At 32.9% G+C, this 21,653-nt stretch overlaps 1 protein-coding gene across 6 annotated transcripts; it reads right to left on the bottom strand.

Annotated features, from left to right (window-relative positions):
• Positions 1 to 1,712: 1,712 nt before the first annotated feature.
• Positions 1,713 to 20,706, bottom strand: LOC143244485 (uncharacterized). Of its 6 annotated transcripts, none has more exons than XM_076489252.1 (6): positions 20,577 to 20,706; positions 14,852 to 15,053; positions 12,694 to 12,817; positions 7,821 to 7,933; positions 7,492 to 7,530; positions 1,713 to 6,658 (listed from the first exon to the last, which is right to left on the bottom strand). In XM_076489252.1, the coding sequence occupies exons 2-6, from the start codon at positions 15,025 to 15,027 to the stop codon at positions 6,607 to 6,609; spliced, it is 504 nt and encodes a 167-aa protein (XP_076345367.1). In that variant the 5' UTR covers positions 15,028 to 15,053; positions 20,577 to 20,706; the 3' UTR covers positions 1,713 to 6,606. The 6 variants fall into 6 exon arrangements, with proteins under 6 accessions (XP_076345367.1, XP_076345366.1, XP_076345369.1 ...); XM_076489251.1 differs by lacking the exon at positions 20,577 to 20,706 and adding an exon at positions 20,161 to 20,404; XM_076489254.1 differs by lacking the exon at positions 20,577 to 20,706 and adding an exon at positions 20,074 to 20,091.
• Positions 20,707 to 21,653: the final 947 nt, after the last annotated feature.

Genomic DNA, 21,653 nt, shown 5'->3' on the forward strand with positions numbered 1-21,653 from the left:
ACACAATAGTTATCGGTAAAATACTGCAAGCAGTTATTTCTTTAAAAACAATAAAAAGATCGCTCCTTGCTGTCATGTAAGAGGCGATAACAGATGCAATTGTACAATGTGCATCGATTCTGTGCTTCAACTAGGAAATTATGACACGTTAACATATGTTCTACGAATTCTTTCCAACTCGAATAACTTAGCGCCCTCTATCTCAATATAATCGAAAATGGGCGGAACAAAAGGAATGAATTATTTGTGTTAGACTCACTCTTCTTTTTGAAATAGTGTGGACTAACTACATGTGGATAAATAAGCAACGTAATATGGCGGCCACTCCTCACTAGATTATACCAAAAAAAAATACAGTTAGGCCTAGTTTGTAAAAATTTAGTTACACCTCCCTAGTAACAAAATTTCCAGCCCAAATCTGATGCCGAAATTGAGGTTAATTTAACTTTACAGTTGATATCGATTAAGAGTTTTAGCCATTTGGTGTGACACCTCTTGAAGAATCGGGTAGGTTGCATTGTGGAGGTAAGGTCACGCAACTCATGTACACATTACATTAGAAGCCATGTTACAGATGAATCTTTGAATTCAAACAAAAGATTGATTTAACGTCCAATATCATTTTGTAGTTCTTACAAAATAAAACATTTATCAAAACAATCAACTATACAAGAGAAACAAGTGTAGGCTGTGTTTCTACAATGTGACAGACAATTTCTGCCGTACAAAGTTGTGCCAGAAATGAAGGAAAATGGAAGGCATCGTAGTAAAAATCGTTATAGCAAAAATCATGAAAAAATAAATAAATAATTGTAGTAATAACAGAAGAAGTATCTGCAAAAGTCTCATATGAGCCACATTTTCAAACTATTACATGTTTGAAGATTTCTCACAAAACTGGCATATAAAAGTGATTATTGTGAATAAACTTATGGATCGAAAGCTTTGAAAATTATATTACACTATTTATAGTGCCTTTAAGAATCAGTAAGTACCAGCCAACCACTTTACTAAAGAAGTGGAAAGTGAGACCTCCTTTAATAACCATTTCAGTTAAAACCGAAACAATCCATGTTTGAGATGCAGCAGCCTAGTTGGCGGAATGGTCGTATCATTCAGCCTCACTTTTCACTTCTTCAGAAATATCAAAATCCATAGAAATGGTGCAACACCCTTACAATCTGTATACCGAATAGTCGAGTTTTTTTCATCGCAGGTGGCTCTGCATTAGAAATACTCGACTATTTTCAAACTAACACATTAGAATAAATCTACTTTTTTATAAAACAATTTTTTGCGATAAGGTTAAATATCTATATAGAAAGTAGTGAACGTATAAAGTGTGTTAGAATATTCAGAAGTAAACTTCTAGTATTACACTACTTACCTTCAAATAATTGATTACGATACTTAAAACGCATCAACGTCAAATACATTTAAAAAACAATCAACTTTTATAAAGTGATTCTTGAACTGAAGAAAATGTTTTTTACAAATTACTGTGGTTTTTATTTAACTTTTTAATTGCAAATAAAAACAATGTTGTGCATAATAAATGCACAAGACTGAAAGTGGCGTCACTTGTTAAAATTAACTGGAGGAGTGGCAAGAATGTGAAAACCTCATCAATGAACACTGTATACTTTTAACAGATCTCACCCAAACACATACACATCTTTAATCTCATATTGTAATCATGAATACACTTGATATCAGCTTGAAACACATACATCTTTAATCTCATATTGTAATCATGAATACACTTGATATCAGCTTGAAACACATACATCTTTAATCTCATATTGTAATCATGAATACACTTGATATCAGCTTGAAATACATACATCTTTAATCTCATATTGTAATCATGAATACACTTGATATCAGCTTGAAACATATACATCTTTAATCTCATATTGTAATCATGAATACACTTGATATCAGCTTGAAATACACACATCTTTAATCTCATATTGTAATCATGAATACACTTGATATCAGCTTGAAACACACACATCTTTAATCTCATACCTTAACTATGATCAACGTCTAAGAACCACAACAAACATACTTAAATAGGTCACACAAGTAACTCAATATTTATGAACATTTTCAATTCTTAGAGTATTACAACGTTTATACATTCAATTGTACGACTTTATAAAACATATACAGGTACAATGTATATGTTACTTATACACATATCTACCATTCAAAAACAGTTAACTAAAAATCAAATCTCATTCTAATAATCCAATTTCTTTATTAAAAAACAGTCACTTTTCAAAATATTATGTACTGGGTAGCAAAAATAAAAAGCCCAACTTGGATTATTAAAGTAGTTTATCTCCTGATAGTCATATTTTGTGCTGATATTTAAGGTTTGTTTTTTTTTGTTTAAGAAACTGAAAACATACTACTAGCTGACACTATTTTTAACCTTCCAATTAAGGATTCATTCTGTAAAGGTAAACATTATAAGAGACACCTAACTACTTTCATTATCATTTCTTTTCTACAACCTTTTTAGGCTAGAAGCATGAATAAGTATGCACTTTTAAATGGTACAAAATGTTGAAAATATATGGAACACATTAAGACATAACAAGAACATACGAGCTAGTCAAATATTTCACGTATAAAATGCTGCTATATAATTCACCTATAATACCTGATAAGTTTATGACAATGATGCAATCAACAAAACTTCCTATGTTATGACAACAGCACATTACAAACTATATAGGTTATAGGCAATACCTTGAAGCTTTGGTGTTAGTTGTAATACAATATTAATAATGAGTCACTGTTTGCACTATGCTATGTACAAGGTGTGCTGAAAGTCAGTAATCAAGGTTTTCAAATGGACAAACCTGAAGAATATTTACAATTGTGTTTTAAGATAGTTATAGACTTAGAAAAAATCCCCACTTATTCTGAACACTCTATGAACCATAAATGTAACAAACAAAATACATTAAAATTGCTGAACAATGATTCTGCAATTAGTATTACAGTAGTTAAATATTTAAAAGTTACGTGCACGTAAGCCTAACATGGTACATTAACAGTACTTGCAACTATAGAATTAACTGTAATGATATGGTGTGAATACAAGAAAGAGCTAATTATAAGCAATGTTGTTTGGTAAAATACATGTAAACACTATACTATGTATTTGATGACATTCATAATAATAGTTGCATTTGGAATGTGTGTTTTAAAATAACTTGTAAAGTACTAAACGTTTTTGGACAACATTGGATCTAAACTAAGAATGTTAAGAAATGTTTTTTTTTTAAACCTTAAAGCTAATCATTATTATTCATTTACTTATCAAATGTACCAGCTCTACATCTGGAGGCAACCTGTACCTTGTTAGAAAAATAAAATTGTCTTAGATGAAAATGGTTCCAATCGTACCAAAAGTTATATTTGTGTCCTACTATTCTCACTGGTAAATATTTGTAAAAATGGTCTTTACTATCTCAAACACCTCTTCAAAAAGAAATCAGAGGGGATCTGATTGAGATAACAGTTTAAGAGATTTCAACCTCTCCTCATATGACAATCTCTCCATCAGATGCACCATTTTAATAACCCTTCTCTGAACCCTTTCCAACAATTCAATGTCCTTCATACAGTAAGGTGCCCAAGAATGGACACATATCAAATGTGGCCTGACCAGTGACCTGTACAATAAAATTATATCCTCTTTAGACTTCTATTCAGTACTTCTGCAAATACAACCTAAAATTCTATTTGCCCTATCATTTGCAACAGTACAGTGCTTGGATGGCTTTAGAGACTGATCAACTATTACACCAAGACCCCTTTCTTTTATAACACTGTTAAGGTTATTTCAATCCAAATTATGATAACTCACACATTATCTTGTATTTATTATAATTAAAACCTATCTTCTATTTATTTTCCCAACTCATTAAATGTGTTAAATCATTCTGTAAATGAGCAGAATCCTCTTTACAGCCAGTAACACCTAAGTGTTAATACAAGTAATTTATTGAACATTGCTTTATCAGCATCATTAATGTAAATCAAAAAGAGCAAAGGTCCAAAGACTGAGCCCTGAGAAACATCATTTGCAACATTAATTCAGTTGGACTGAACTCCATACATAACAACCCTTTGCTTACTTCCACCCAGCCACTATTTTATCCAATTTTCTAAGTTATTCCCACACCTATTCAAACAATGTTTTTTTTTACAAACCTTTTAAAGTTGTAACTGCATTTTATTTCCTTCTCAGATCAGTCTTTCTTCTAGAATTATAATAATGGACCATATCTGGGCTCTTAATGTTACACAGATAGAATTAGTACTTAAAAATGACAGCTGACATGATGCATTTTCGTGTTGTTCAACCACAGATGTGGATGACGTCAAAATCTTACTTACTGTCCAAAGTATTTAAGTTATTTCAACATTTCATAAACATAAAACAACTATTAATACTGTTATCCATACTCTATCACTGTGTTACAAGACATTATTAACACGTAAGAGAAGTTTTAAGAAAACAACACAGTGAATGGATGCTTGCGACTAGTTCGTATATCAGCATGCACACAGTTGGCTCTAATATTTAAGAAGAATTATAGGTACATGAAGTTCTTAGATGTAATTAACATGCAAGCAACTTTCTCATCATGAATCCACACAAGAACCAGTTCTCCCACATGCATTTCCATAAAATACAACTAGGTAACTTATAACACACCAAACGGTTTTAAGGACAACACGCACAAAGCAGCGGTGTTTATTATATTAGGGTTAACAAATTTTCTCCTGGTTCCACAGAAACTTCAAAGAATTAAAAGAAATGTTATTGTTAGAGCTAAATGCTACAACAAAATATAGTTTAGGGTGCTGGAATCAAAGATTTAATATACTGAAAAAGTCTGTTAAGACTTGCCTAAATAGCCAATTTCCGATATTATATTTTCAGTAATAATAAACATGCACATTGGCCAGAAAAAATATACAAATTATGATTTAGAAAGAGACATAAAATACATCTCAGTGAGATTTGCAGAAACTAATTCCAGCACCAAGAAACAGTACGTACTGACAGTGAAGTGTAGAGTGAGATATATTCTACAACCAAGAAACAATATATACTGCCAGTGAAGAAAAGAGTGAGATATATTCTACAACCAAGAAACAGTACATACTGACAGCAAAGAATAGAGTGGGATATATTCTACAACCAAGAAACAGTACATACTGACAGTGAAGAATAGAGTGGGATATATCCTACAAGTGTGACCTGACAAATATATAGTTACTTGTTTAAGTTACTTGTGAACAAAATCCAAACTACAGACAATGAACTATCAAATATTTACAAAACACTTACTCCATAAAGCCATCAAACCACAAAGTGGCCTGGCACAAAGCAACATGGATGCAGAGCCTATTCAAGGGTTAGTCGTGCAGTAATCTTATGTTGATATATAGAAATGAAGATAGCTATTTAACAGCACCTACTACCATCTCTTGGGCTACAAACTGAGAAGTAGGATTTGATAGTTGCTCTTATAATAATACACCCATGGCCCCAAAGTGTATTGTGTAATTTTCCCCTTTTTTGGGCAGTAATGGGACATGAAGTATCAACATCTCAGTATGCCACTCTCTAAGCCTCATGTTTCCCAAATATTTTACAGAAAGTAACATACAGGAAGAAATTATTACACATCCAATAAAGTAATGACTCTTCTACGAGACCACGTACCATTAATGTAAAATATGATACGAACAGAGAGATATGAAGCTAAGAGATCATTTATTCCTCATTTAAACCTGAACATAATGCAAGATAGCTGGACAGAGGTTTCTTCCTCCTTTTGTAAAACTTTCCACAATCATAAACAAATTCTGAGATTACATAAGGGTTGATACAGTCACAATTACACTTCACAAGAACCATTTAACAAAAGTAAAACCTTGTTTATATTATAGACATTTTTAAATACTTCCTTGAGAAAAAAATTAAAAACAGCTTCAAAGAACAAGTTCACATATCACTAAACGATTTTAAACATCTGAGAAACAGTGGTTAAAAGTTTTTAAATTCCACAGTTACATTTAGCATCAGTAAGGAGTCTATACTGAATGGTAAAAGAACATTGCTTCATACAAAAGTACATATATATATCCATTGACTATTACCAGAAAATCACCCAGAACTTTCTATCAGACTTGAAACCTACCGAGTCACTATCTTCATGCCATAATTGTACAGCTGTCTAAAAATGATTTCTAGGACATTTTAATTTGATGTCACCAATACAACTGCAATAGATAGATTTAAGTTATAGACTTAAAACAAATAAGTGAAATTTAACAATACTGCAATTCTGAAGATGGAATCATGGTGATGTATTAATAAAACATCTTTGCATTACCAAAAGTACAAGTGAATTCACAAAAATATGCACTTTTAAACACAACAAGCAAAACATTTGGGCATACAGTGTTGACAGATGTACACACCCACCATGCTGTTGAACACCTGGATCAAAGAAAGGCAGGCCAATTCACTTCAATACTGAGATATTAAATAAGTAAAAAGAAGAACGTTCACAATGGTTGACTGTTTTTTGGTGTTATTTTCTCTTCTTGCTTCTCATCTCTAGAAATGAACAAGAAAATATGAAAGGGAATAATAGTTCCACTGAAATAAAAGAAATGCATACTATAATACTCAACAGATTTAATGACAGACCTATATACTAAAAGACAACACATGACAAAAACAGCACTACAGATACACATCTGTTTTGTACCTTAGAAATCAGAGTATTGTAATGATTACAACTTTTTAAGATCATAATATGCAAAACTAAAACAATAACTGATTAGCTAAGAAATCAAATATAACAAAATCACACTTAAAAAGCCCAACTATATTGAGTGGTTAATGAAATATAAATAATCGATTAACGTGCAGCATTAGTCAATTTACTCAGTTTCAATTAATCAATTATTTCACAACATTAGTAAATTAATTGCTGTAATGTTAAAACAATAAAAGCTTGGAATATCAGATATTGGCAAACCTACACCAACAACAAAGAAAAACAAAGCTTTCAAAGCAGGAGTACTTCATTGTTCAAACATTATTTTATATACATTTTTAAATTACACTTGTTCAGGCCAAGGAATAAACTGATAATGACAAACAATTTACCTTAACTTTCTTCTAGTCACAAGAACAAGGGCTATAATTCCACAAGTAACTTCCTCTTCCAAAGTTTTACAGATATACCGAAATGTAAACCATATATGTAAAGCTAACTGTACATATTTTTCATAGGGTAACTCATTTTATCTCCTTCATAAGAACATTCCATTTATCACAAGACAAAAATACATATTTAATCTCAGGACAGAAAACCTCCACATACTAATTTTTATAACTACACTTTTAACTATTTCCGGACAAAAGGGTTGTCAGTGACGTACCTTAATGATTCCTCTTGACAGTAGAAATACTTGACCAAACTGCAAGAAACTAAATTTTACTAAATGGTTTCTAGTTTCAGCCTTAAAAAATTACATTTTTTAAACTTGTCATTTTCTTAACTCTGAAATTTCCAAAGTTTTCTTGTTTTTTTAAAACACGGTAAACTCACGTCAGCGAGAAAGCTACCACACTTTTTCCTGGAGGTATGGGAGGGAGAGATCAAGGTATACCTGGCATTAAAAGTACAAATAAAGGAAAAGATACAATACAGTTCACCACAACTTAAACAACCAAGCTTCTAGTATTGAAATACCACATCAAAGCTTACATCAGAGGTGCTGATGGAGAAATAGGAAGTGACAGGGGTCCAGAAGATGCTGGATGTTGTACTGGATAGACATCTGGAGCAAACTGTCTGGCATTTCCTGGTGGTGTTTCTCCCTAAAAATTCATGGAAAAAACAACCACATTACATCATTCTCTTATCTTAGTTTTACATGCAACTATATTTCTGCTCTTTGTTATACATATTCAACAAGGATTGACCTAGTTTCAGAAAAACCACTGTTAACATAAAAAAATCTAATTCTTGAAATGTTGGAAATGTCTTGATTTCTAACTTGATTCATAATTAAACCTCTCAAGTTATTACATAATGAAACTTACAAGAAATATCCAAAGAGAGCTACCAACACATTACAAAAATAACTTGATTTAAATAAGTTTTCCTGAATGAAATGTCCCTGGTATTTATTGTTTTCTGTATAGAAAAGAAGATTTGGGATTCACATGTAGTAAATCTCTATAAACTATGATCCTATTATCAAGGCAATTGAAAAGTATTTTAAGATAAAAAGCCTGAAAAATAAAAAAAAACAACTACCCAACCTCCTCTCCTTCACTTCAATGAAATCATCTTCTAACTACCACTCTACTAAAAGATCGCACATATCCTTCACTAACTTCAACAAGATGGTTATTTCTCCTACACCATCTCCTAACTACCACTCCACTTGAAGATTCCACACATCCTTCACTAACTTCAAACGGTTATTTCTGCTACACCATATCCTAACTTCCACTCTACTTGAAGATTCCACATATCCTTCACTAACTTCAATCAGATGGTTATTACTCCTACATCATCTCCTAACTACCACTTAACTGGAAATTTCCTTCACTAACTTCAATCAGATGGTTATATCTCCTACATAATCTCCTATCTACCACGCTACTTGAAGATTCCAGATATCCTTCACTAACTTCAATCAAACGGTTATTTCTGCTACACCATATCCTAACTACCACTCTACTGGAAGTTTCCACATATCCTTCTCTAACTTCAATCAGATGGTTATTTCTCCTACATCATCTCCTAACTACCACTCTCCTCGAGATTCCACATATCCTTCACTAACTTCAACCAAATGGTTATTTCTCCCACATATCCTGACTACCTCTCTACTTAAAGATTCCACATATCCTTCACTAACTTCAATCAGATGTTCATTACTCCAACATCTCCTCCTAACTATCACTCTACTTGAAATTTCCACATATCCTTAGCTAACTTCATTCAGATGGTTATTTCTCCTACATCACATCTTAACTACAATTGTACTGGAAGATTCCACGTATCCTTCACTAACTTCAATCAGATGGTTATTTCTCCAACGTCATCTCATAACTACCACTGTACAACATTCCACATATCCTTCCCTAACATAAATTCGATGTTTCTCCTACATCTCCTAACTACCACTCTCCTTGAAGATTACATATATCCTTCACTCACTTCATTCAGATGGTTATTTCACCTACATCACATCTTAACTACAATTGTACTGGAAGATTCCACTTATCCTTCACTAACTTCAATCAGATGGTTATTTCTCCAACATCTCCAAATTACCACACTACTTCAAGATTCCACATCTTCACTCAGACAAATTAGATATTTCTCCTATATCTCCTAACTACTACTCAACTTCAAGTTTCCACATATCCTTCATTAACTTCAATCAGATGGTTATTTCTCCTACATCATTTCCTAACTACCACTACTTGAAGATTCCAGATATCCTTCACTAACACCAATTATATACTTCTCCTACATATCCTAACTACCACTCTACTTGAAGATTCCACATATTATTCACTAACTTCAATCACATGGTTATTTCTCCTACATAATATCCTAACTATCACACTACTTCAAGATTCCACATCTTCATTAACACCAATTAGATATTTCTCCTATATCTCCTAATTATCACTCCACTTGATCATTCCACATATCCTTCACTAATTTCAGTTAGATGATCATTACTCCTACATCTTCTCCTAATGACCACTCTACTTGAAGATTCCACCTATCCTTCACTAACTTCATTCGGATGGTTATTTCTCCTACATCATATCACAAATACCACTCCACTACAAGATCCCACATATCCTTCACTAACTTCAATCAGATGTTTATTTCTCCTACATTATCTCCTAAGTACCACTCCACTTTAAGATTCTACATCTTCACAAACACCAATTAGATACTTCTCCTACATCTCGTTACTACCACTCTACTAAAAGATTCCACATATCTTTCACTAACTGCAGTTAGATGTTCATTACTCCTACATCTCCTCCTAACTATCACTACTTGAAATTTCCACATATCCTTCGCTAATTTCATTCAGATGGTTATTTCTCCTACATCATACCCTAAATACAATTCTACTGGAAGATTCTACATATCCTTCAATAACTTCAATCAGATGGTTATTTCTCCTACATCATAACCTAACGACCACTCTATTTAAATTTTCCACGTATCCTTCAATTACTTCAATCAGATGGTTATTTCTCCTACATCATCTCCTAACTGTCACTCCACTTGAAATTTCCACATATCCTTCACTAACTTCAATCAGATGGTTATTTCTCGTATATCTCCTAACTACCACCCTGCTTGAAGATTCCACATATCTTTCACTAACTTCATTCACATGGTGGTTTCTCCTATATCATATCCCAACTACCACTCTACAGGAAGATTCCACATATCCTTCACCAACACCAATTAGATATTTCTCCTACACCTCCTAACTACCACTCTTCTGGAATTTTCCACATATCCTTCACTAACTTCAATCAGATGGTAATTTCTCCAACACCATATCCTAACTACCACTCTACTGGTCGTTTCCACATATTCTTCACTAACTTCAATCAAATGGTTATTTCTCCAACATCATTTCATAACTACCACTGTACAACATTCCACATATCCTTCACTAACTTCAGGCAGATGTTTATTTTTCCTACATCATCTCGTAACTACCACTCTACTTGAAGATTCCACACCTTCACAAACACCATTTAGATATTTCTCCTACATCTCCTAACTACAACTCTACTTAAAGATTCCACATATCCTTCACTTACTTCAGTTAGATGGTCATTACTCCTACATCTTCTCATAACTATCACTCTAGTGGAAGTTTCCACATACCCTTCTCTAACATTAATCAGATGGTTATTTCTCCATCATCTCATAACTACCACTGTGCAACATTCACTTTTCCTTCACTAACTTCAAATAGATATTTCTCCTACATCTCCTAACTACTACTCTACTTCAAGATTCCACATCTTCACTAACAGAAATTTGATATTTCTCCTACATCTAATAACAACTTCTCTACTTGAATATCCATATATCCCTTCCTAACTTCATTCAGATGGTTATTTCTCCTACACCACCTCCTAACTACCACTCTATTTCAAGTTTCCACATATCCTTCACTCATTTCATTCAGATAGTTATTTCTCCTGCATCATATCCTAACTATAATTCTACTAGAAAATTCCACATATCCTTCACTAACTTCAATCAGATGGTTATTTCTCCTACATCATATCCTAACAATCACTCTCCTTAAAGGTTCCACATATCCTTCACTCATTTCATTCAGATGGTTATTTCTACTACACCACCTCCTAACTACCACTCTATTTCAAGTTTCCACATATCCTTCACACATTTCATTCAGATGGTTATTTCTCCTGCATCATATCCTAACTATAATTCTACTAGAAAATTCCACATATCCTTCACTAACTTCAATCAGATGGTTATTTCTCCTACATCATATCCTAACAATCACTCTCCCTAAAGGTTCCACATATCCTTCACTAACTTCAATCAGATGGTTATTTCTCCTACATCTCCTAACTACCACTCTACTTCAAGATTCCAGATCTTCACTAACACAAATTCGATATTTCTCGTGCATCTCCTAACTTCTACTCTACTTGAAGTTTCCACATATCCTTCACTAACTTCATTCAGGTGGTTATTTCTCCCACATCATATTTCAACTACAACTCTACTAGAAGATTCCACATATCCTTCACTAACTTCAATCAGATGGTTATTTCTAGTACACCATATCTTAAGTACCATTCTATTGGAAGATTCCACATATCCTTCACTAACTTCATTCAGATGGTTATTTCTCCTACATCATCTCCTAAATACACATCTACTTAAAGTTTCCACATATCGTTTCACTAACTTCAATCAGATGGTTATTTCTCCTACATCTCGTACCTACCACCCTATTTGAAGATTCCACATATCTTTCACTAACTTTCCAGATGCTTATTTCTCCTACATATCCTAACTACCACTCCACTTGAAGACTCCACATATCCTTCACTAACTTCATTCAGATGGTTATTACTCCTACATCTTCTCCTAACTGTCACACCAATTGAAGATTCCACATATCCTTCACTTATTAATAGTTTATTTTGCTTCTCGTACATCATTTCCTAGCTACTGGAAACATGTAAGACATGTTTATGAAAGTGTACTGCACAGCATGGTTTTTTTTTGGTTTTGTTTAAATAAACAGATTCCAGTTTAACTTAGCACTAATATAACCTGAATCTTCTAATTGCACAGATAATCTGCTGAATTTTGGTGAAAGGAGCATTTCAGTATTACTGAGAACACAAATTTTGAAGCCAATCCTTCCTCATCCCTCACCAAAAATGCTTTTTTTTTCCAGTTCAACCCTGTGTAGGACAAGGGCTCATTGTAATCTAGCTTCAGGGCTACATGTAACAACTGCTCACAAATTTGTATAATCCACATTACACCTTTCTTTAAATCAGTTACAAAACAAGATATTTACCATTCTATTCACTGCTGCCTGATGTTGGTGAAAGAGCCGGTACAAGAAGACACACAGTGTGATTGCCATTAAAAGACACATGACACCAGTTCCTGCTGCTATCAACCCAATCCATGCTGGCACCCTACAGAAAATATGAGATCTTAGGCCTCCAACACCATCAATAATCAAGAGATGACGTATTTTACCTGTTAAAATTTGTGTCCATTGTATGTTCCATCATCACTTCTCAATCTTGAATTGATAATTACAAATGTTACACAACCTCAAATTTTCATTTAAGATAATCAAATCCAGATGAATCCCAGTTTCAGGTAGCCAGTTTACTCATTTAAGTTTGACATTACTTTGATTCCTTGATTCTTATTTTCAGATAACCAGTTTACTCATTTAAGTTTGACATTACTTTGATTCCTTGATTGCCAGTTTCAGATAACCAGTTTTCTCATTTAAGTTTGACATTACTTTGATTCCTTGATTCCCAGTTTCAAATAACCACTGCTCTCACCCAAGAAAACGGTTTTAAAAATTAATAATTTTTCTGATCAAATAGTTAATACTGCACAATACTGTGACACTATTACAATAATAATATTATTATCTGATTTGTCATTTGAACTATCAGTCTTTCTTCACCTTTCAGGTAAGCCAACCAAATTATATGCTTATTTAACTATCCAAAAAAGATTTTACAAATTATATACCAGAAGAAGTTAGGTACAAACTAGTCAGTACAGATAAGTTATGAATCAACTTAGTAGTAAAAAAAAGAAAAAAAGTCTTCTACAGAGTATAAAATATGCATGTGTAAGTGTACACGTGTGAAGTCAATTGTTTTCCTAAATATTTAAGCAACCTCTCTTCTGGTCAAAGTTACTGACACTCACAGTAATCAATTATTATTTTACCAGCCAACACACAAAATAAAACTGTCAATCCCTGACACCTGTTCAGTCTTCATAAACTAAGTATTTATGGACAAAAGACAAAATTATACATGGAAAAATAAGTTCTTTATGTAGCAACACTGAAAACCCCACATCTTTACATACTAATGCTTCCTGTACTTACTAAGCATGCTTTCAGTAAACATAACAAGTCCACTGTAAAAAAGAAAGGAACTGATTTAATAAAACCTTTTTTTTACTGAAGATTCATCTGTAAGTTCATGAGTCAGACTTAGTGAAAGGTAATTTTCATGCCAAGAATAAAAATACTTATTTTCATCTTACAGTTCCATATTTTACTTATATCATCACTAGAACCACCTAAATAAATATTAAAGGTTTTTCTGACAGTCTTTCTTCTAATTTTACACTTTTATGACTGCATGTTATACATACACTGCAGCAGTAAATATTTTGTCAAAAGCAAATAAATCACCAAAAGATCCATCAGTCAGCTAAGATAAACTCCACATGGGTGGTAAATGAAACATTTCACTCGGTGCTTCCTTTTACTGAAGTCTTGTTAGGCTTAGAAGCTTCTTATTTTTGTTTTAGTTAATTTTCTCACATGAAATAAATATAGATATTCTGATTCTTTTTCAATGTTTTGTTTTAAAATTAAGATTACCTTAATGTGCATGTGCTAAGATGATGGCCTCTCAAGGAGGTTATGCAGCTAGCCAGGGCACCTCTGGTGGTCAACTGGTTTCTTTCTGGTATTTACAGACTGGTGTAAAATGTTGTTTATGATTTTCATATTCTCACCATTTCATAAGACTTTATACATATAAACAATAGTTGTAATGAAATGTACGAGAAGAAAATTAACTTATGAAAAAGAAGAAAACACTTCAGAAATTAATTTCTTTTATTTCTCAGGCATAAACAACTACCACCACTTGAACCATTTAATATCAATTCTTGCTATCATTGAAAGAGCACAACTTACTGGTTAGAACAAACAGAGTGTGAATCCAAGGTTTACATACTGTTACTTCAAAACTGCACTCTAGAAGTTGGGGTTTTGAATGTACCATAAAAAAAGAGGGTAACCTGACTGAATAATGACCTTTTCTCTACTCTAGTAGTTCAAACTTAGCCATGGCCATACACTGACAAGCTTTTGTAACTTTGTGCAAACATCCTAAACAGATAGACATGTCACAAGTCAGCTTCCAATGAAAAGAAGAATCCAGAAACACAGCACTAACCTTTTCATAACTTCATCCTGACTGAGGTTGGACCCAAAGAACACCAGTAATGGTATACCAATGATAAAGGTTATAAAAGCAGTGATGAGGCCACACAGAGTACAGTTCACCATACATTTGAAGGGTTGTTTCAAATGTTTAACATATTGTCTCATCCCCTTCATTAATAGTGGCATTCTTTTTCTTCTTCGTGTCTTCCGAGCTAAAAAGAAGACAATTTTAGAAATTTGAAATAAAACCCTATTACAAATATCACTAATTAATTCAAAAGCAATAAAGCTCTTATCTATGTAATGTCCACTGATTACTCACCCAAACAGCCAGAACTAACCTAAAACATTATTACACAAATGACACAGAACCAAGCATTGGTATCAAAACTACAAGTTTTATTATAACACTTCTACACCAACTATTCTGAGTTAACTTTAAAAACATTTTAAAAGAATAAATAATGTTATTAGTACAGTGTTTACTTTATTTAATGTACATAATATTTATAAATCATAATAAAGTATATTTTGTTTTAATAACAAATTAAATTTGTCACTCTTTATAATGAATCACATTCTTCCCTTTACAGTTGTCTTGGAAACGGTACAAAAACAGCAGTAATGCACAGCTCCAACTGTTGTTACGTGGCAAAAGGAATTTAAATTTTGCAGTGTAAAACTGCTTATTGTGCAGTGAATGTATAAAAAAAAATGCATGTTTTTAAAACCTTGTAGCTTGTTATTTGAAGAAAACGCAGCTTAAAACAAAAATATTTACGAAAAACAAAGTAATTTAACCATCAACAGCAATTAACACTTATTTTTCTGCGAAATAACAACAACAAACACATTTTAAACTTTAGAAGAATTCTGACAGGCCTTTTAAAAAAAATCTAGCTAGCAGGCATTCCAGGCCAATAAGTAAGAAATATTTTAAATCAAAGTTATGAATGTGATAACACTAACCTAAACTTAAATCTTAAAATTATAGTTTTTTTTTTATACAATCAGATGCAAGTTCTACAAAATATACTCAGCTGCAAGATACCATTAAACTAGAGGACCTACAGCTGCAGATTTTCAGTATCCTTATAAAGTCAGGGTTTGTTTTACAACTGAATAAGACTACAAAACAATTAACACACCAGATGCAAGCATGACTAATAATAATATTTCTATAAAACTTTGCTGTATAAATTATCATTGTTTGAGGTTAAAGAAAACAAAAAAAAAACTTTTATTGTTTCTGAGTTCTATTTAGAAAAAGGTAACAGATTTTAGGTCTATTTTAATAAACTTAAAATGATCATCTCAATTTAAGAAGCATGTTATTCATGAAATGAATGATTACAGCAGTTTGATTTGCATGCATCCATTTAATGCAAGAAAACACACTGGTCACTTGACTGGACAGATCATGTTAAATTAATAACAAGATGGATAAGCATGGCCCACTGTAACCACAGCATAACCTACAGATAACAAGGGACCATTTGGTTTCAAGGATGTCCTTGCACATCCATTCATAAAAAAAGTACAAATTTAAATCCAACTTTTAGAAAATCATTAACCACCCTCTTAAACTCCTGTAAAGCACAGCTTCCATCTGCCAAAAGCAACTCATCACCCTCTCAAACTCCAATAAAGTATCAGCCTCCATTTACCAACTCATTACGAGAGTCAACCAGCTGGTTGAACAATAAAATTGTCTTAATTATGCCTGAATGTATTCAAATATTAAACTTGTTTATACAGCAAAATATACAGCAAAAAAATAGAGGCATTTATCTTATCCATCCCATCACTTTTCTCTTGAGAACAAAGAATCTTATCCAATCCTCCTGAGCATTCTTCCATCCCAATTATAATTCTGGTCATTTTCTTTGAACTCCTTCCAATAATTCAATATTTCTGCTTAGATGATGAGACCAAAGCCATACACACTGCCAAGTAAAGCATAGTTATATATTTTGGTTTTTTAAAACTTGCCTTTTTTTTTCACTTATAATCAATATTTCTGTAAATACACCCTAACATTCTACAAGGTTGTAACATAGCACTGTTTTAATGGCTTGAGTGATTCATTGAACTCGCTTTAGGTCAACATTCTTTTTTTCAGTCCCACCACTGTGTTGATTCCTTTGCATATTAACATGTTATCCAAGTTATAATAAGATATATCCATTATCTTGCATTTACTACAGGTAAAACTTGCTTGTCAAATATACAACCAACTTATCAGTTGTTCCATGTAATCTGTAATGCCTCAACACAGTTACAAGCAACTAAACATTTAATGTCAAATTTTCTAATTGTCCATATCAATATCCTTAATATAAGAAGTGTTACTGCACTCCACTAATAAAAGATGTCCAGTTTGTACGACATCATTAATAACAAGGTTCCGTTTCCCCTATCCAACCACCCTACAGTCCAACCAACTAATCTTGCTCCTACTCCTAGAGATACAATTCCCTTAGTTAATCTTTTGAATGGTACCTCATCAAGAAATCCTACAAATACAAATGCATCACATGCACAACCTTTCCTTCACCCAGATAACAAACATGTACAAGTACATCACATGCACCTTTCCTTCACCCAGATAACAACACGTATAAATACGTCAAGTACACAACCTTTTCTTCATCCAGATAACAAGAAAACGTATAAATGCATCACGTACACAACCTTTTCCTCATCCAGATAACAAGAAAACATGTATAAATACATCACGTACACAACCTTTTCCTCATCCAGATAACAAGAAAACATGTATAAATACATCACGTACACAACCTTTTCCTCATCCAGATAACAAGAAAACATGTATAAATACATCACGTACACAACCTTTTCTTCATCCAGATGAAAGATTAGTAGGTCAAGATTTCCTTTTTGTCAATTTATGTTAACTTCTATGTCAATTCCTTTTATTTCAGTTGTAGTACTAACATTACAATAACAACTCTAAAGTCTGTGATGTTTTTCTGTAAGCCTTAGACTTTTTTAAAAACAATATTCGACTTATGCTCTAAATTTGGTATTTACAAACAACATTAATAATTAAAGGAACTTACTAAAGCAACAAAGAATATAACAATATTTTAACAACCCTATATCTGTCACATCCAGAGCTGAAGAGAACTTTTACCCTATACCAGGGCTCATCAAGCCACATGGGATAACAAGACACAAGACTGTTCAAAACACTATTGTATCAGTTATTTGAACCACTGTTTTGGGAATTACTGTTAGCTAGGTTAAGTTGAAGAACTATAATCATTACTGATTTTGTTCAATATGGTGATTCCCAAGCCTATTTTGCCAATACCTTCCAAGGTCCCAATAGTCACTTTACAATAACTATTATTAGGATGAACGTAGATGTAGCTGTTGTGTCCCAGTCAATAAGTGGTCTTTTAAAATGAAAGTAGATGACAACTCACCGTGGAAGACTATCACGACCCATCAGTGGGTCATGTGGAAGCCAATGTGTTGAGTCATTAAACATCAAATTAGATTTATTATTATATGCTGAACTACCATCTAGAAGAACTGACGAACCCACAAGTTACTCCCTTTGAATCTCTTGTTTTCCTTGTACTCCAACCTCTGTCACTAATGTTATCCTACCAGTTTCTTTAAATGAAACTAGCCCTCACCTGTAGACAAGTTACCTCTGATAAACACCTTTAGGTGCTTCAAACATTCCATTTCCTCATGTGAGACCACCTATTCACACTTATCCTAAACATTACACCACTATCTCTGTCTTTTTTACTTGTGTATGGTCACCTACATCTTACAATTCATGAGTGAAAGTAAAGGTAAGTCTATAGCTACATATCAACTACATTATATCTGCTACATCCAGTGTTCGTAAGGTTCGCCAGGCGAGCTGGGAAACGACAGACATGATACTTGTATTATTGAACAATTGTTATAATGCTAACTAGATGAAGTGCAGTATTATTTTGATTAACTTTGTGGTTATGTCTGTTGGTCCTCTGTTCTTAACAGTTTAAAATTTTTACAAAGACTTTGACTCTCCTTAACATTAAAACTTTAACATATCTTTAATTATTAGTCCTTTTCAGTCTATCTACTCTTTTTGTGTAGCACAGACAATGATTACAAAATTATTCTCAACCTAAATGGTTAGTTATTAACATTGCATTGTTATAGTTTACAACATTAACATGATGGCAGGCCATACCTTAGAACGAATTACTGTAAGATGCAGTACATGCAACAAACTTAAAGGAAGTCTTGGTAAATATCTGAATGATAAACTGGCTCTGACTTTTTTTATTTTTGCTAAGTTGTTCAGTATTATGTGACCTGGTCAAAACTAAAAGTAAAAAACAAACAAACTTCCATTTAGCAAAATTATTTAGACAATTACTTAAGAAACTGGCCAACTTCTATTAAACCAGTAGCTTATATAAACAGTTAAGAGACAAGATGCCAAGAAAAATTTGAATTAAATGTCAACATATATGTATTTCATCACATGCATTCATCTATTCAATAAAATTCTAAAATAATTCAACCTAACAACATCTTCAATGAAGAAAACTGTTACAAGTCTTTAAAATGAAAAAAGTCAAATCTGGTGAGATTGAACGTTTAAAAAAGCAAATTTCCAATGGTTGTTTCACACAACAATATTCACAAAACATATCTGTCAATAAAGTTTCCCAGATTATTTCCCCTCTCAATGAATAACAAATATTATAGACGGGTAACGTTATTCCAAATAACCTGTTGGATTTACACCACATTCTTAAATATCAAGAACGTTGAGAATACCAAATTACACATCTGTACTGTCGTTAGTTGACCAAACACTTTCTCAACTCATGTAAGGTTTCATAAATTGTATACAGCTCTTGGTTAGTTAATGTTATAATAAAATAAAATAAAAATCCGTTTGTTAGTTGGAAATCATCCATTACTACTAATCATCCAATATTATATTTATTTGGAGATATTTATTTGACAACATTATATTTGTAATTATATCATAAAACTGTGGTAAAGACAGATTACACTACTAAATTTTAAGGGATAACTTGCTAATGTCATAGCTCACGAATCATTCACAAAAGGTTTGATAATTCAACCAACTTAAGCCTATCTAATCTTGAAAACTAAAACGAATATTAAAATGAACCCTATGCGACAATGAGTACGTACGCTACACTTTAAGTAAGTAAATATTACATGCTTATTTTGTATGCAAAATCTTAAAAGCTTTGTAACATAAGTTGCCAAGAGTGCATGAACTTTAGTTAAAAATTCACAACTTACAGATACAAGTAATCGAAATAGTACCGCAATGTGGCAATGGTAGTACGTTCAACCAACGTTAACAGAATTAAGACATAGAAACTAATTTTCAATAACGTAAAGTTATTAGCACCATAGGTTAGCCTTAACTTATAAAAACTAATCGTTGATGTAACACTACTGATAAACAACCTAATCTATAATACTACGTCGAAACAGTGGTCGGAACAGTACAGCGTTAATCGGCTAGCGCAGTAATAAATTTATTTTGTAATACATATATTGATGGAGAGGGACAAATTAGACTATTTTATTTGAGTTAATAATGCTATCTAATCACAAATGTAATTTATTATAAATATGTCTCGTCAACAAAAAACTTTTCCGCTATGACAATTGTTATTCTAATATAAGCCTTATATAAATATTACTACGACCTCTACTATATATATTTCATCCCAGCCAGCCTGATGAGCTATGTTACTGAGGAAATCCTTAGCCAGTTAGGGCGCTCGACTCGCAATCATAAGGTCGCGAGTTCGAATCCCCGTCACACCAAACAACCTCGTTCTTTCAGCCGTGGGGATGTTATAAACTACGATCAATCCCACTAGGGAGAGAACAAAAATGTACTGTTTGAAATTATAATGAGCCCAGTGTAATTGTCTTATGGCAAATATAATTCAATTACGATCACATTTTCACCGGTAGAAGGCGTTTACACCATAATGTGTATTTTCTTACAGTAAAGCCACATCGGGCTGTCTGCTGAATCCACCGACTGGAATCGAACCTCTAATTTTAGCGTTGTAAGTCCGTAGACTTACAGCTGTACCAGCGGGGAATTTATACCATAATAATTATTATTTTAACAATTGTTGTTGTTTGCAATTAAGCACAAAACTACACAATGGGCTATCCGTGCTTTTCCCACAATGATTATCGAAACCCAAATTCTTGCGTTGTAAATCCGCAGACACATTGCTGTACTACAGGGGGGGGGGCTTAAAATATAGCAAACATAACTGATTTTTATTCTTATAAACTTTTCATTTTATATTAACACTCTATGTTGTTTTTAAAACGTATATCTGGTACCAGTGGAGCTGATAAGTTGGACCCAAACTTTCTGGAGATTTGCCGAGCCCAGAAAGAAGTAGGCGACTTGGAATGGGTGTCTCTGGGAAAATCCCCCCTGGAATTGTTTTAAACTTAAAAATCTGGAAGTCTTGTTATCTGTATTTGTCGTACTAGTACAAGATTGTGACCTCGAGTCTCTGGCCATCATGTTTGTAACTTCGTTAAAACACTTCTGGCACTCTTACTTGTCGGATCTTCTCAGGAAATTTTCTTTTGAGGCGATGGTAACCGTAGCCTGCTCTAGCGGCAGAAATACAATGGATAATTCTTATAGTGCTTGTATGGGCGATGTATCTCAATTTTAATTCACAGTGACATCGAAAAGTCAGTGCATTGGTGGTGCGGAGCCTTAGTTAACTTTTTTTACATAAATA

The sequence above is a fragment of the Tachypleus tridentatus genome, chromosome 2, assembly GCF_004210375.1.
Source record: "Tachypleus tridentatus isolate NWPU-2018 chromosome 2, ASM421037v1, whole genome shotgun sequence".
In the NCBI taxonomy this organism is placed as follows: Eukaryota; Metazoa; Arthropoda; class Merostomata; order Xiphosura; family Limulidae; genus Tachypleus; species Tachypleus tridentatus.